We start from the raw sequence: 18,104 nt of genomic DNA on the forward strand, positions 1-18,104 counted from the left end.
GTCAGCTGTGGCTCAGTTGGTAACACTCTTGAACCCACAACTTTCTGACTCGGAGGCAAGTCCCAATCCAGAGACTCGAGCACAAAAATCTAGGCCGACACTCCAGTGCAGTACTGAGGGAGCGTTGCACTATTAGCAGTACCGTCTTTCAGATGAGACATTAAACTGAGGCCCTGTCTGCTCTCAGTTGGGCAAAAAGAGATCCCATGGCACTGTTTCAAAGAGCAGGGGAGTTATCTCCTGTGTCCTGGTCAATATTTATCCCTCAATCAATATAAGAAAAACATTATCTGGTCATTATCACATTGCTGTATGTGGGAGCTTACTGTGTGCAAATTATCTGCCGCATTTCCTACATTACAACAATGACTGCACTTCAAAAAGTACTTCATTGGCTGTAGAGCGCTTTGGGATGGCCGGTGGTCGTGAAAGGCGCTATATGAATGCAAGTCTTTTTTTCCTCTATCAGCAACTTGTCCTCATCTCAGTTAAGGACTGGCACAGACAAGAAATGTTAAATTAAATGTTTCGAATTGCTTGACAATTTAAAAAAGACATCTGTTGCCATACTAATTAGTGAACCCATCTCACCTCCATTTCAATGACTGTGATTTTGATGTGTGCAAGTAAACATCTCTCATTCAGACTAAAATGTCTTCTCAATTCCAATTTGCACTTGTGTTCTGACACTACAAAGAAACCCTACATCGCTACAAATTCAGATCAGAGAATCAAGGGAAGGAGGTTGCATGCCGCAGCTAAGAGGACCACATCTGTGATCAAATTCACTGCTGAAATAATGGTGGCACAAAGAAAGGAAAACAAAGAGGAGTTGCACAACATCGTCATTTATTTTTAAAGTGTTAAAAAAAACAAGAATCAGTATTAGTTAAGAATATGTTTGATTCATAACCATGACTGGTCCCTCATGCTGTCACAAATTCACTATTAACTTATTTAAGGTTATATTGATAGTCTTTTAACAGCTGAATAACTCTCTTGATGCCTTTCAGATATGCGCTCCGAATTCATTCACTTGGATTCTGGATGACAATTAGAAGGTATTCTTTATCTGCAAAGGAAATAAAAAGCACAAGACTCAGGCATAGAACACAAAAAGGTTTCTTTCTTCCAGCTGTACAATTCACTTAAAATTGGAAAATATTATATAGAAATGTTCAATATGTTTCTATTTAAAAAGTAAAATAGATTAAACTCCAACATCTCATCAGATTACATGTCATTGCAAATTATATTTTTTCTTCCAAATTGAAAAACATGTGTTTGAGAACCACTCTCTTTGCAGGTGCAAAGCCATGGAAATCTTCACTGAAGTCATTGCAGACATCTGACATCAGACATAAAAGACTTGGTTATATTCAGTATTCATCTGAACCAGACGTAGATTTCTTGTCATAACCATCTGCAGGTTGTTTCTCTTCACAATGATTAACCATCCTGTGTGAATTGCATTGTGCATTGACACTAGGTGCAGACTTGGCTGGCTTCCATAGTGACAACTGCTGTTAGAACAAAAGCAGACCCAAGAAGCACAGCAAATCCCCAGGTTAAACTGAAACACTATTTTAATCAGTCCGAACTTGTACCAGGAAGAAAGATTTCAAGCTGTAAACTAAACTGGAGTGTCAGCTGACTGTTATAAGCTGCTCTTGCAGTTTGTGATCCTATGCAAACCCCCAATTATTCTTCCAGTCAATCTTGGGTATCCACGATTATCTGTTTCTAATGTAAAAACTCCCGACGTTATTTAAAGTAGCGTGAGGGAGAGAGACCTTGTTGCAGGGAGGAGGGGGGGGTAATCTTTACTGGAAATATATATGAGGGTTACTTTCAGGGCCATACTTATAAAGTACCTCAACCTCTGACTCATGTAACTCCACAGGAGATTCACTTGTGATAATAACAAAAAATTCCATATACACAGTTGTTAAAATGAATTGTAAATACAGATACAATCACTCCAGCCATGTTGATAGTTGCACAAGATTGCACAGTCAATGCTTTAATAAAGAGATGAATACATGATGGATTATGTTAAGAGCTTTTCCATAATCTTTGTAGGAAATCGACTACCATTGGAATGAAACAGTAGAGTTGTCTTTTGTCACTAAAATTAGAGAGACAAACATTGACAAAATTAAACACCGCCGACATCGGCTCAAATCAACACTTCCCTTCATTGCTGCACCTCAACGCTCGTATCATGATTTACAGAGAATACTGAATACCTTTCTTAAATTAAATTCACAAGTTTTCAGCACATTTCACAATTTCTGTGGTGTTATTAATTACAGGGGGATTTACTAACAGCTAAACCTGCAGGAGGAAGAAAGTGTACCAGTGGACAATGTCCTTTCATGCTACTTTCTGTTCTGCAGAAACTCCTTGGCAATGCATCACAGTGTTGCTTTTAGAATGTCAGCAATAAATAAAGCTGGTTGCGAGACATTTTCATGACGCAACATTGTATTTGCTTTCCCCCCCCCCCCCCCCCCCCCCCACCCACCCACCCCCAACCCCACTGAGATATTGGTAAAATAATGCAGGCTGTGTGAAATTTTCATGCTTAAACTGTACCAAAAAAAAAAGTTATATGCAGAAAGCAATTTGAGCTGTATCACACCAAGGTGCAGCGCTGGTTGTTACAGCTCGGTCGCTCGTGGCGAGCGCAGTTTGAAGCGATGAATTTAAAGTATGACACAACACTGAAGCATGCTGGTATAAGTGCAATTTTTCCCCCCCACAGTACATTGGCACCAATCTGCTAAATTAGTCTGGTGACCGTACTGGAGTCAGTTTCTTCGATGGTAAATAAAAAAGTCAATGCTGGTAATTTGATAAATAGCAGTTTATGTAGAGCATGCTAAACAAGAAACTGTAATACACAATTTATTCCACAAATAATAATGAGTCATAATGAGTCAAGATCTTCCTTCTTGGCTTAATGGATATTCTGAAGTTACTCACACAGCATACAATGGCCCAGAAATTTAGGTCTCCACGGGTGAGTACGCACAGGGTGCTCACCCATAGGCCCAATGGAAGTGCTGGTTTCCTGCATGCACTGCGCATGCGTGGGAAACCGGCACTTCCGTTCCCCTGAACGAAGGGGTTCGGAGTTCGAACGCGTGCGCGCGAGAGGCTGCGCGTGCGCATTGAACTTACCTGTTTTTTTTTTTGTGTTTTTTTTTAAACACAGGTTTTCCCGGGAGGGTAAGTCTCCAGAAGTTACACATTTGAAAAGCAAGGCAAGTGGTAAATTAATTAAAATTAAAACATTTTTCCACAGGTTTATTATTTTTAAATAAATACTTTAAAGCAAGGTAATTTTATTTTTAGCCCTGTTAGAAAATAAAATTATTTTTTTCAAAAATTTAAATTATTGTTTAAAAGTTATTTCATGTAATTTATAGTTTAGTTAAAAAATGTGATTTAAAAAAAAAATTATTTGAAGATTTAGTGATGCTTTGGGGCCCGTAGTATTTATAAGTTTTGACAGGTCTTCCTGTCAAACTTATGAATGGGCATTCCCTGCGCCGATTGGCTCCCAATGGCCCACGTGATCCCAGGGGACGCATCGAACTAACTGCGCCTCGGGATACGCAAACACTGCGCGCCGGCAACTGGAGCAGGCCCAGGATCGGAATTCCACAGGGGCCCACAGCTCAACGGCCGGCACGCAAGGTAAGTGCAGGTCGGGGGCTTGCACCCGCGGGAAGCCCCCGACCCGAATTTCTGGGCCATTATACTTACAGAAAGTATGTAACATATTAGATATAACGAGGAACACTAGAACAGGCAACCAACTTTAACAGTATCTCGCCTCTTCTCAGCAAGAAAAAAGTATTAAGCTCCTACAAATAATTGTAGCCCACAATATAATACTTTACGGCACAGTGTCAAAGACCAGGGATAATGTTTTATCACCGAGATGCAACACAGATGGAAACACGTAAAATATTTTCTGTTTTGGTGAAGATCCTTAAATCTCTTCTTTTAAAAAACGAATTCTGTCCCTTTCTTGCTGTGGTCTCGCTAGAGCACTTGTCAATTGTGCCCAAACTGTTCCCAAATCTGAGCCAATACTGCCGAAAGCCTGCTATCAAGGAATTGCATGCAGAAGCTCTTTCCTCTACCCACTGGTGCTCCAGTGCTACCCATGCCAATGTTTTTGAAATTGGTGTTTGCATGCTGCATTGTAGAGAATCAAATTAATCGATTTCCAAACGGATTTATTACTCTGTATTTGAAAGTACTTTTACATTATTCTGCCATTGGATCACAGAGCTAACGTTTTATCCTAACTCTGTAACTCGGTATCTGTTTTGAATCAAGCTGGGACAATGGCCACCACCTGGAAAATTCCATTCGTAGGAACAAAGGCATGTGGAGGAGGGAGAATCAATATGGACTGAAAGTATACCCAGTCACATTCAACAATCTGTGGCTAGCTTTCATTTAAAAAAATATTCCAACGGTTTGGAAACCATACAAGTGGTGTAACAGGACATCCCAAGTGTGGCAGTCGCAGGCAAACATACTGTATGCAGAATGGTGAGAAATGGGTTTGCATAGAGTTAATTACACAGCATATCTGATGTGCTGAATTCACCATCAGAGGGAAGCAATAAGTGCAGGATCATTACTTCTCCAAAAAGTGGAAAATCATAAGGCAAGTCATTCCAGGACCCTCTCATGCACATCTAAGTAGCTGGCATCAGAGGGCAATCGGCAGAGAACTGGGAGCACATCACCTGCTCTCAGCCAAGGAATAGAAACAATTTTTTTTTGTTTGTTCTTAGGATCTTGGTAACACTGGCAAGACAGTATTTACAGGAAACTTTCGATTTACCGGCACCTAAATAACCGGAAATCTCGGTTAACTGGCAAAATTCAGGAGTAGGTTTTACTCCATATTGTACTTGCGTTCCTCCATCTGTTGCTGTGCAAGGGTGTGGCTGCGGCTGTTGCTAAGCTACAGAGACGCTTGGAACTTGTGGCCATTGTTCTGAACTTGTTGCTAAGCAACAGGGTTTGTTGCTTTATACGGAGCTGTCAGCTCTCCGTATCTTTTACTATAGCTTTCGGTTATCCGGAATTTTTGATGAACCGGCACCACGTCGGTCCCGTCCGTGCCGGATAAAAAAAAATTTCCTGTACTGCCTATCCTTTGTTACCAAATCAATCACGGAGTGTTGAGGTGGAGTTAACGTAGGCCAAACCAAGCAGGGCTAGTAGGTTCTCTTCCCTGAAGGACATTAGTGAACCATTTGGGTTTTTACGATAATCTGTCAGTCTTTGTAGTCATTTTCTCTGGTGCCAGCTGGCAAATTGCCAGGTTTATTGAATTCAGTTTCACAACTTTGAATTCACAACCTCTGGGTGGTTAGTCCAATACTATAACCACTAGGTTACCATACCCAAGCGTAAAGGAGGACAAAATAGTTTTAACAAATGAGAGTAGGGCATCTTATAACTGTGCAATAGTAGCCCCAAGGGTTCTGTGACTTCCATAAGTGCATTCGATTAAAAACAAACTTTTGGCAAACACTATGCTTTTATAACAGAACTCTCTTTCTCTTGGCATTAAGGCTTTTGTCAGCCTTCAAAGTAAAGCTTCATGCACTATTAAAATTAAGTTTAACTTGGCCGCACTAGGCTGGACCAGCAATGGACGGACGCTGCAGATAGTATAGAGTGCGTCCTTCACAAAGTAGCATTAATATTTTCCTGAAGCATTAAAAGCTGTAACTATTAATTTTGGTTTTCAATGGGCATAAAGACTTTGTGCCTTTGAATTAATTGGATTGCTTGCCATCAAAGAATGAATCTATTTCGCTCCCACAAATCAAACAGTTTTACCTGGTGCAACCATTATCTCGTGTTTTTTCGATCGGACCCGTAAGAAGGTCAAGTCATTCTGTGGGTCAATATCTCGGACAGTGCTTCTGGCTTTCATGGCAAGTTGATGGAACAGGCCTGCATACTGCACTGTGGTGGAGTTATCCAAGGTTGTCCTTATTGGGATCCCTGCAGATCAAAAACATACCAAAAAAAAATTATATAGCTGTCTAAATTAAATTCAATTCATATTACAGTTTTAAAAACTTGTCCCCTGGTTGCCCAGCCAGCTGCCAAATAAATTTAAAATGTAACAATATTAGCAGAGAGCAAATAAGGGTCAATATGGAAATTTGCATCAGCCATAAAAAGGGGCCTGTAAGCAGTTAATGACACATCAATCTATATATCCAGCCCCTTCTTGAATTCGCCAATACTATCCATCTCCATCGTCTCCTTGAGCAGACAGTTCCGCTCATTGATCACTCTATGAATCTAAATTATTTGTTCACTTTCCCATAAATCAGTTATGACAGGAAGCAATGCTGAGCCGAACCCTCGTCGACAAAAATGCTGCTTCATTTTCTACATTATTTCTCCCTCCCCCCACAAACTGAAACCAGTTGATCAAGCCATTGTGCCAATAGCAAGTGCCTGAAGCCTTGCAGTAACATATATACAAGAAACTTCGCGACATCCAGCACCGACGGGACCGACGTGATGCCGATCTATGAAAACTTCCGGACAGACCAGCGCTAATGTTGAAGGATACGGAGGCTTTCATCTCCGTATCTGACAACAAACACCGTTGCTTAGCAACAGCTTGTAAACAGTCGGCCCGTACCTTGGAAGCGTCTCTGTAGCTTAGCAACAGCTTCAGAGAGGCTTTCCAGAGGCTGAATGTTTAAAAAAATGCAAGAAAAAAAAACTAACAAAACGGCTGCTGATTTCTACCGTTAGATCGAGGTTTCCGGACATACAACCTCCGGATAAACCAAAGTTTCCTGTACAATAGAGTGGAAAACATGGCTCCATACTTGTGGCTTCACGTTGCAAGTTCAATGGTGGAACAAGGCACTTTACCACAGAAGGAAAGAAAGAGGGCGGGTCAATCCAGGTGTTTTGTACAAATCATCTCGTGCCTGCTGACAGGATGCGATTGTCAAAACAGCCCGAGAGATTTAAAATGAATATAAAATGCCAAGATCAAATCAAAACAGAAAATGTTGGAAATGCGCAACAGGGCAATCAGCACCTGAAAGGAGAAAAGAAAAGCCAACGCTTCACGTGCGACCCTTCAACAAAACCTTTGCCTGGGCTGCACCCAAATTACAGGAAACTCTCTTTTAACCGGCACCTAAATAACCGGAAATCTCTGTTAACCGGCAAATTTCAGGAGTAGGTTCAGGTAAGTTTTACTTCATATTAGTGGCAGTTCCTGGATCTGTGGCTGTGTAACTGGGGTTCGTGCACTTGTTGCTAAGCAACAGGGGCGCTTGGTCTCTGGCTGGAGTTCCTGCACATGTTGCTAAGCAACAGGGAAGCTTGGATTTGTTGCTGTGTACGGAGCTCTCGTACCTTTTAACTATATCGCTCTGTAATCCGGACTGTTTGATAAACCGTTGGTGCCGGATAATAAAGAGTTTCCTGTACTGAATATTCTCTTTCATTTTTTTTTTATTTTAAGAAGCGAGGTGAGCTGCTGAGCATTTGAAGTGTTTCTGTTTTCATCTCATTAACAGGTTGCCTGCTTATCGCAGCTGGGGAACTTGGGGATGGGAAGGACGAATAATAGCGCCGCTATCTGATTCGTAAGGCAATTTACAGCCAAGTGTCAGGAAACTGCCTCAATAAATTCTACAGCTTCAATAAAATGCTGCCTTCATCATTCCATGCGCAATCTCATAGGAAATACTATATTAGGATCATGGACAATTTAATGGTATAACCATCATCTTTAATTTGATTGCAATAGTTCTCATTTACTCAGCAAATAACGGAGTGCACATGGGATATTAAAGCACCAACTAATGTAGCATATGATCACAATACTGGTTAAGAAATAGGCCATTTAGAATATTGTACTAAATGTTACAGGGCTTAAAACCATCCCAAACTGTAGATTACCATTAAATTTCAGGTTCCAAATTTGTAAATTTGAACATAACATCATTCCCTGCAAACTGGACATCTGTTATGTGGGAATAAAATATGCCCCACAACCATGTATCTGGCAGTACATCATTTTTATTAAAATTAAAAATGAAGATAAAATTTAATGCGCTCTAAATGCGAGGAGATTTGAAAGTTAGAACGATGGAACCGCTCACTCCATATAAGCCTTCATATTATACCGGAAGATACAAACCAAGGCAGTATTTTTAAAGAGAGTTGTATTTTGGTACATGGAGATCATTCAGGGCCTCACCACAACAGCACCATCTCCAATGGTCTCTGTTTCCGTAGTCTCGATCTCAGTCAAGGCTACCTCTGACCAATTCCTTGTAACTCTGACCATCAACAACCCCTTACCCTCCTACTTTTTGAACACCTCCTCTCTTGGGGGGGGGGGGGGGAAATTCTCCCAAGTTGCTTACAAATGCAATCAAGATCTACCCTGGAAAACACTACCCTTCACCTTGCTGTCCTTTCCAACAACCATCCCATCTCCAACCTCCTCTTCCTCTCTGAGGAAGTGACTATGAATATAGGAAGGACAGTTTATCCAAAGGTCCTCGAATGTGTTGCTGCCTCACTGATCCATGTCCACCTCGCAAGCAGCTCCCTGCTTAATTGGAGGGATTCTGTCTTCCATCCCGACAGCACTAAAACAGCCCTAACCAAAGTCATGAACTACAGTCTCAGTATAACTCGCATGGTAAACAACGACAACTTTTATTTATATAGCACCTTTAACATAGTAAAACGTCCCAAGGCGCCTCACAGGAGCGTTAAGACAAAAATTTGACACCGAGCCACATAAGAAATTAGAAATAAAACCAGAAAATATACAAGAGGCACTCAAACAACACACACTTGCAAATTATGACAGCCTTCAATGCAACAAGCCCTATTACAACTTAAAACATGGACACAGCATGTTGCAAAGCTGGAAGTTTCACTGTCAGGATCACTAGCGCGTCCCCTTTCAGTTTGCTTCCTTTCTGCCCCCAAATTCTCTGGCAACGTGGGAGAAAATGTAGTTGTATGTCCAATTCTTGCAAGCATGTCGGCGCTGCCGTTTGTCCCTTCGCAGGGTGAATGAACTCTGGACACTGCTCCACCTCCCCAACAGCTTACATTCAGGCACCGGCTGCACGAGGCTACACTGTATAATATCCCGCCTCTGTGACGTCACCCCCACTGCCGCAGAGCGCCGGGACCAGCTGGTGTCGGGAACACTAGAGGGCTGGAACTCGGAGAGCTCAGGAGTCAGCAATCCGGGGAGAGATGGAGTCTGGGGAATGGGGGCTCGGGGAGAGCGATAGCGACTGGGAGCGTGCGGTCAGGCGGCATGTGGCGAAATCTCCAGGATTGTCTCCAACTAGAGCTGGCCACCCTAGGTCCTGATCATAATCTCAGCTGGTTCTTCAAGGTTGTTGGGAAAATTTTATACAGTACCTATAGTGACCATTTTGAAAATAAGGACACCTGAAATAAAAAGGACAGCTGAAGCCAGTCCCCAAGGTGTCTGTAATTTACAGGTTTTAGTGTATATGCTGATGACACGTTGCAGTACCTCGCCATCACTGCCTCCATGCTGCCAGAAGACTTGTCTGACATCAGGAGGTGCACAAGAGCATCCGTGATTTACTTTCCCCGGAGATATTCTAATTCCTGGAAAGGAAGAGTGGTGCTTTACTGTAAAGCCTCACCAAAGCTGCACGACTGGGAGGAGAAACTCACTGGCCCAGAAATTCCAGAACGGGGCTTGCAGCGCGTGCAAGCCCCGTATTTACACTTACCCCGCGCTACTGCCGATCAGCTCCAGGGACGCCTGGAATTGGTGTTTCCAGAAGAAGAATCCCGGGCAGCGTATGACGTCACGCCGCCCAGGAGTGCAGCCAGCGCGAAGTCAGGAGCGTGCAGTGCAAGTGAGACACGCCCCTTGAGGTCTCAGTTTCACTGGACACGCCCCCAATGTTTCTGTCAAGCTGCTAACCATTTTTACATGCAAAGCAGCAGTTTAAATAGGTTTTTGGAAGTTTTTTGAAGATTTTGGTAACTTTCATAAACTTTTTAAAATGTTTACATTATTTTGAGTAATCTGAAGTAGTTTTAAACAGAATTAAAGCAATTTAAAGACTTTTAAAAGCCCTAAAAGAATTTTTTTAATTCCATTTATTTATTTAGCAATGTCGTCGTCATACGTGTCTTCACACTGTTCCCTTTGGGGAACTGTATGAAGTGGTGGAAGGATTTATGGCCATGATTAACGCTCATTCCGTGACCGTAACCATCTTTGAACCAGCCATTAGGGCGGTTAGTCCTATGGCGGGAGGGTTTTACGGGCTCCCACAAGCTATACAAGGAGGGGGGGCCACCCACACCCACGGACGCAAATATCCCACTGGATGTCAACCCAGAATTTAGAGCCGGAGCTCCGACTCCACTTGCCGGGACTGTCTGGAGCGGGGTTCGAAACCCTACCCTGATCTGGCCCAGCGGCGGGGATCCTACCGCTATGACAAAGGCCCAATCCAATTAGCAACGTGAAATGGCAGCATAGGGCTCCAGTCACGGGGAGGGAAAAGGCGCAGGAAACGTATGGGTGTCACCTTTTGTGCGGAGTGGGCCTTTTGCGTAGCAGTAAGCATCCCCGCCGCTGGGCCAGAAGGAGTAGGGTTTTGAACCCCACTCCAGACAGTCCCGGCAAGTGGAGTCGGAGCTCCAACTTTAAATTCTGGGTGGACATCCAGCGGGATGCTTGCGTCCGTGGGTGTTGGTGGCCCCCCCCCTCAGATGGGTTGTGGGAGCCCGTAAAACCCGCCCGCCATAGGTACAGGCTGCCTCCCACCCAAATCCAACAGGACCCTTTGTACATTTACAGATGGATTTTATTGAATTACCGGTATGTTTAGGATTTAAGTATGTATTAGTTATTGTAGATGTGTTTTCACGATGGATTGAAGCCTTTCCATGTAAAAAAAAAATGATGCAGTTACCGTTGCAAAATGTTTGTTAAAAGAAATTGTACCACGATTTGGTATACCTGCACAACTTTCAAGTGACAATGGACTTCTACTGCAGCTATCATCCACAGTCAGCGGGACTGGTAGAAAAATATAATGGTATGCTGAAGAATAAACTTTCTAAACTTTGCAATGAAACTGGACTTAAATGGGTCGAACTATTACCCCTAGCATTGATGATAATGCGAGCAGCAACTAACAGGACAACCGGACTATCGCCACAAGAGATTGTTATGGGACGACCCCTAAGACTGCCATTTTCAGCGTCACTTACGGTTAAGCAAATGGACATCCATAAAATGGATGAGAACATGTTAAACTATTGTATTGCATTAACTAGATGTATTTCCAGCTTTCACCAGCAGGTAAAAGAGGTGCAAACGGAACCAGCGGAAGGAAGGTGCCATAACTTGGAACCAGGAGATAACGTATACGTAAAGGTCTTCAAAAGAAAGAACGGACTACAACCACGCTTTGAAGGGCCATACCAAGTACTCCTGACAACGAACACAGCTGTTAAAAACAAGGAAAGACCGACCTGGATACACGCATCCCATTGCAAGAAAGCACCAGACGGGGACATTTAAAAAAAAAAAGACTTGAGACGATGAAATTATTGTTTACGCTGTATGTGCTAATTGAGATGGTATACGTAAACTGTCAGAGATATATTGAAGAACCCCGAAAGAAACGAGAATTACATGTTAACACTTTTCTGTATATGGCTTACGAGCATGCTAAGGATAGTGGTAGATCTAGTTGCTGGGTCTGTGCCCACATACCCATTCACACCACAGGAGGAATCCCACTAAGATCTATTCCCTTTAATATTTCCGAAACAGCAGAATGGATCATAAGGCGAAATAGTTCAGGCAACCCAGACAGAACCATGGATATGATTCAGTGGAGATCAGCAGGTTATAATCTGACCACCTTCCAGGGATGGTATCAACCCAATTATAACCATACTCGAGCGCCCCCTTCCTCTCCTTAACTAACACCTCAGGAGTTGGCAGACCGCAAGGGTCGTTATGCCTTAAAAAGGAGGTCAAGGTAGGGAGGAAGGTTGGACAGAGAATAGGAGAGAGTTCCTGCAATCAAACAGTCACGTGGCAACCACCTATTCCTGGTCTGACCAAGCAGGGAACGTTTTTACTAGAATGGACCAAGGTGTTTAATAAAACCAGTAAGTCGCTATGGGCTGGCGATGCTTTCCGCTTATGGAGGGAGATCAGGACAATCCCTTTCGTGAAGAGATGATACGGTTGGACAAAATACGATTTTAACAATTAGGATAGACAAGAGAGGAGAGACGATCTTAGATAAGGTCAGCCATCAATACAGGTATTATCCCGGGGATGGTCAAAACGGAAATGAAGTCGGTATCCTTAGGCCAAAATTTAAATTTGGCACGAGGACCGACAAAAGGGACTGAAAGAATTAATGTGGGCTATATTGTCCTAGGTAGGACAAAATGGGGGAATGTAGAAGTGCATCAGCATAGAAATATATATCCACACATATTAGTATAAAATAAGCACACATACTCTCTTATATTAAAATGGAGTCTGGAACTGTTTCAACAGGCCAAAATGGCTTCACACAGTATAACATATGGGGAAACGGGCAGGCCCATATTAGGAAGCGGTTTAAGGAAGAGGATGTGACTCCTTTGTAGCTTGCAGGCTAGACAGTTCCATAAACAAGATAAGCTTAGCAGAACAAAAAGCATGATAACCGAAGGACATGTACTGTAAACATTCGTATGAATGTCCAGAACCAAAGTGAGAGACAAACCGTCTCCATTGTATAAAATTAATTAACTTTATCTAAAGGTATTCCTGCATCATGACTTTTTGATTATCTATTGACTAACCTTATCTTAAGACACTGAGGCTCCGCTGACCCTTTAGTCATCTTCTTGTTGACCTTAAACATTCCTTACTCATCTCTTTCTTAATGTTATTAATTGTGTCTCAATACCATACCATGTCATATGATAAAGTGTTTTGATCTTTGTGTATAAAAAGAGGTGCTGTTGTCCATGTATTCGGAGAAGTCACGATAGCCATTGCCTATGTGAAGCTCCCCTTGCTAGCAAGTAGTTAAATAAAGTCTGCCTTTGACGATCACTTTGTTTCACAGAGTCTTATTGAACAGTCGAAACTTCGACACCGCACCACCCCCCCCCTCAGATGGGTTGTGGGAGCCCGTAAAACCCGCCCGCCATAGGACTAACCACCCTAATGGCTGGTTCAAAGATGGTTACGGTCACGGAATGAGCGTTAATCACGGCCATAAATCCTTCCACCACTTCATACAGTTCCCCAAAGGGAACAGTGTGAGGATACGTACGATGATGACCTCTTGCGCAATGCACCTCCTTGGACCCTCAGTCGCAGATGCGAGGGGGCAAGTTGTGCAAGTGTTAAATTTTTTATTTTATTGACATGTAAAATGTTGGCCCAGTAATTCCCTTCCAAACGCGCTAGTACGGTCGGGGTACTTACGCATCTGGCCGGATGAAATGCCGGTTTTCAGCATGCACAGTGCATGTGGGGAAAACCGGCATTTCCTGTCCTCTGAACGAAGGGGTTCAGAGGCAGAACGCGTGCGACTGCACAGGCAGCGCGTGCGCAGTATAATTCGCCGCTTTCATTAATGCTTTCAGTGAGGTCCAGTCATTACAACTTACACATGAAAAAAGCATGGGTACAGTTGCTCCAGAGGCTGTGGAGGAAGATATTTCTTATCGTGGAGCTTCTGAAAGTATGTATGTCTGTATATATTCCTTTGCGTGTTATGTATATATTCCTTTACTTATGTGTATGAATGTATTATTTAATTATGACTTTCAGAGAAAGTAACTTATTGGAAAATCATAATTAAAAATATACATTCATACACATTAGTAAAGGAATATAAAACATACATACATATACGTAAAGGAATATATGTGGACATACATACATACATAACTCATTCTCACATTCCATTCACACAGCCACAATTGCTCCTTCTACCTACCGTTCTGAAAACCCGTTTAAAAAAAAAAATTAAAGTTTAAAACTTCGTTAAAATTTCTTAAAATAACTTCCCTCCCTTTCCCAAACCTAAATATTGCATTTCATAAGCTCCTCCATAAAATATATCTCCTTCCCCAGCCAATGAACAACTTTACACTTGCTTTTTTTAAGTGCAAGTTCTGGGGACTTACCCTCACTGAATCCATCAGTGAAATCTACAAAGTTCACTGCGCAAGCGCTGCCTGTGCAGTCGCACGCGCTGTGAATAGACCTCGGGTCTGGAAATGCCGGCGTTCCCCGCATGCGCTGTTCCTGCTGAACGCCGGCATTTCCAACGGCCAGATGCGTGAGTAACCCGACCGTACTCACGCTTCTGGCCTGGAATTTCTGGCCCACTATGTGGAGAACTAAACTGTGCCAGTGGACTTGCATCCCATTATCCTGAGATGCAGACATAGTGTTACTCGCTTACACAGAGAGGCACCCAATAGTTTATTGCTACAGTCCAAGATGCACTATTACAATGGGGTTCCGTGGCCCTGCAAGAAATGATACCAAACAAGCCACAGAACCCCTTTCATTGCATAAATGTAATTTCTCCAGGTTTTTCATTTTTACTTCTTTTTTCCCCTCACTAACATAACATGTTGCTCTCACCAGAGGCTGTACTGCAATACTTTAGATATGCTGTAGTTTCATTGTTTGCTTTGTGCTGATGAGAACAAGTCAGATGGCACAAGGGACTGAACAGAGCCAGAAATGTGAGGGGAGAGAGAAAAGGAGAGAGGAGGAGGAGGAGAGAAAGAGGAGGAGGAGGAGGAAAAAAGAGAAAGAGAAAGAGGAGGAGGAGGAGACGAGGAAAGCAAAGGGACAGAAGGAGGAAAGGAATAAACCCAGGGAAAAACCGGGAGAGCGAGGCACCAAGGCAGAGCCCGAGCGGCGGCCGCAACACAGAGCCCGAGCGCGGAGCCAGAAGCCCGGGAAAGGCCTGAGGAGCCAGGCCGAGACGGAGGCCCAGAGACCTCTGAGGAGGAGGGGAGCAGCCCGGAGGCACCGGCTCCCAGACGCAGACCAAGACAGTGAGTACAGGGCCCGGGGAGGGAGCCTGAAGCCAGGGAAAGGCCCAAGGAGCCAGGCCAAAACAGAGGCCCAGAGACCTCGGTGGGGGAGGGGAACAGCCCGGAGGCACCGGGAAACAGCGGCTCACAGACGCAGACCAGGACAGTGAGGACGGGGCCTGGGAAGGGTGAACCCGGGAGCCGAGGCCCAGGGACCACGGGGTCGGAGAGGGGGAACAGCCCGGAGGCACCGCGAAACAACCTGGAGAGCGAGCGAGTCCGGGGCCTGGGAAGTCCGCGAGTCGGGAGAGGGAAACACCAAACCCAGGGCCCCAGAAAAGTTTACTCGAAGGTCAGCAATAATTTTTACTATTTCTACTAAAAATGAGCAAGTCAGAGGAGCCGCAGCAGCTCCCGTGGCACACTGAGAGCAACCCCTTCCAGCTTCCCCACAAAAAAAAACAAAATCGCTCAAGCAACAGCAGCTGAGAGCAAAGCCAGAAACTCTTTGCTGACTGACAGCAATGGGAACATGAGTAATCTCATTTTTTACTCAGATCAGTCAGCGGCTTGGATCAAAGCAATAAACATACACTATCCCAGGGTTAAGCAGGAAAAAAACGCTAATGGGTCCAAACAGAAAATAAGGAAATCAGGGGACCCTGGTAGTGAAACCACGACGGTCAACATGTACAGAAACGGTACAATAATGGTGCAAGGCAACCTCAAAGACTTTGAAACGGCCTTCCAGAAACTGAGAGAAATAATTGAGAAAGGAAGGACCAGCCCCAGGGTAACTACCAGGGAAAAAGCCACACACACTCACTCCCCCCCCCCCCACCACCACCACCACCACTTACAGCTCACCAGGAGTAAATCAACCTGGCCAGGTGAGCAAGCCACACAGTTCTGACCAGGCACACACCCTGGGGCCCCACAACCCCATGGTACATTTGACCAGCCCCAGCAGAAATACCAGGGAGAAAGCCACACACTCTTCCCCCTACCACCTCCAGCTCACCAAGAGAAAAGCAGCCTAGCCAGGAAGTGAGTGAGCCCTCCAGCTCCGACCAGGCACACACGCTGAGGTCCCACAGCCCGGTAAACCTAAAGGAGAAATTTAGCCAGCTGGAGACACAGCTGGTTAAACTTAGAGGAGTTCCTTAAACTGAAAACCGACCAAGAAAACAGCATTTCAGCAATAAAACAGGAACAAAAACGAGTGAGTGAGAGACACAGGAGAGAGCTGAACTTACTTGGGAAGCAGGTGAAAGAGCTGCAGAAAGACAAAGAGAGCCACAGGGGAGAGATAGCAGCATTAGCCCAGCAGCCAGAGGCTAGAGATAAGACAGTACAGAGCCTGACTGAGCAGCTGCACTCTCACACTGAACAACAGCAGACCCACAATACGGGGGAACCACACAGACCGACCAGCACACTGAAGCCCAGTCTGCCCCCACCACTTTCGAACCACAGCCGAGCCGCTCACAAGAGGAACGCACACACCAGACACGACCACCCCAGTCAAACACACAACCTGCGAGTCCAGACGAAAACCACCAGCCAGTAAACACCAACAAGGCTGACATCGTAATACTCAGACTCAAATGGGAAATTCCTCTGGGAGAAAAAGCTCTTCCCTAGACGTAAAGTAGAAAAGATCTGGTGCCCAACAACAGACAGAGCCCTAGAATGGCTGACCAAAACCCAATTAGGCTCCCCCCAACACATAATAATACACACCGGCACAAATGACCTAAGGGCCCAGCAGAAAAGGGTAGCAACATCGCTCGGATCAGTGATTGAGAAGGCAAGCGACACCTTCCCAAACACTAGAATCACTGTTTCCACACTATTGCCGAGGAGACTTCAACAACAAAACAATCCATGAGGTAAATGCAAGCATAGCAAGAGACTGTGAATTAAAACATAACGTGCACCTGGCCCAACACCCCACCCTCGATGTGGAATGTCTTCACGACCACGTCCATATCCACATCCACAGGAAGCGAATGTCGGTCTTTGCGAAGGCCCTGAAGGACGTCGCTTTTAACCGGGTCCACACCCAGACTCCAAGAGGACCCCCCCCGACCACCAAAGACCAACGGGATACAGATCAGGACTACTACAGAGACCACCACCACACCAACCGGGAACAAAGAGGATCCCCACGCACAACAACAATGTCGGACCTGCACCACTCCTGCCCTACAGGGGAACAGGACCACCCCCAACCAGGCAGAGGGAGAGGTGCTCAGGGCGTACGCAATACCACAGAGAGACAATCCATTAAGAGACATAATGCAGACGATCAGCAGCATCTACTCCCACCTTATGGATCAGAAAAAATAAGGACTAGTTGTTAGAAAGAGTTGTAACCAATTATCCTCAGCATTTATAGGCAATTGAAATATTCTTTTTTCCCCATTTAGACACGGCAAACACATATCACTATTTATCATATTTTAACCCATCACAGTAAAAGATCAATTTTAGCATGAAATCCTTATATATCTCAATCTGGAATATTCAAGGTCTACGCTCTTCTATGCTTGGCATGCAGAGTGGGACCCCAGAGTTCCTAGATGAAATTAAAGATCTAGATATTATCTTTTTACAGGAAACCTGGTGTAGAGGAGAAGGGCACACTGGCTGTCCCCATGGGTACACAGAGCTGGTGGTCCCCTCCAATAAACTGCCAGGAGTAACCCAGGGCAGAGAATCTGGAGGCATACTGATTTGGCTTAAAGCAGAGCTTAGGAATTACATTAAATTTATAAAAAAGGGCAAAAACCACTTATGGCTCAAAATTAAGAGGGGCATCATCTCTAGCATGCAAGATGTTTTCATTTACACACTATATCCCGACAGAATCCCTGTACTTCAAAGAGGACACCTTCTCCAACATAGAGAGGGAGATTATCCAATTCCAGGCCCAGGGAAATGTGTTGATCTGTGGTGACCTC

General features: G+C 44.2%; 1 protein-coding gene across 1 annotated transcript in view; it reads right to left on the minus strand.

The window, feature by feature from the left end:
* Positions 1 to 832: 832 nt before the first annotated feature.
* LOC147116710 (dynein light chain roadblock-type 2-like) overlaps positions 833 to 18,104 on the minus strand; it is a gene marked incomplete at its 5' end in the record, with an annotated part of 47,605 nt that continues 30,333 nt past the window's right edge. Inside the window, 2 exon segments of the mRNA XM_085991828.1 lie at positions 833 to 1,072; positions 5,884 to 6,051. Of these exon segments, the coding sequence (XP_085847954.1) occupies positions 1,029 to 1,072; positions 5,884 to 6,051 (212 nt within the window).

Source organism: Somniosus microcephalus, chromosome 6 (assembly GCF_052327205.1).
Source record: "Somniosus microcephalus isolate GS21.2 chromosome 6, FLI_Smic_1.0, whole genome shotgun sequence".
Taxonomy (NCBI): domain Eukaryota; kingdom Metazoa; phylum Chordata; class Chondrichthyes; order Squaliformes; family Somniosidae; genus Somniosus; species Somniosus microcephalus.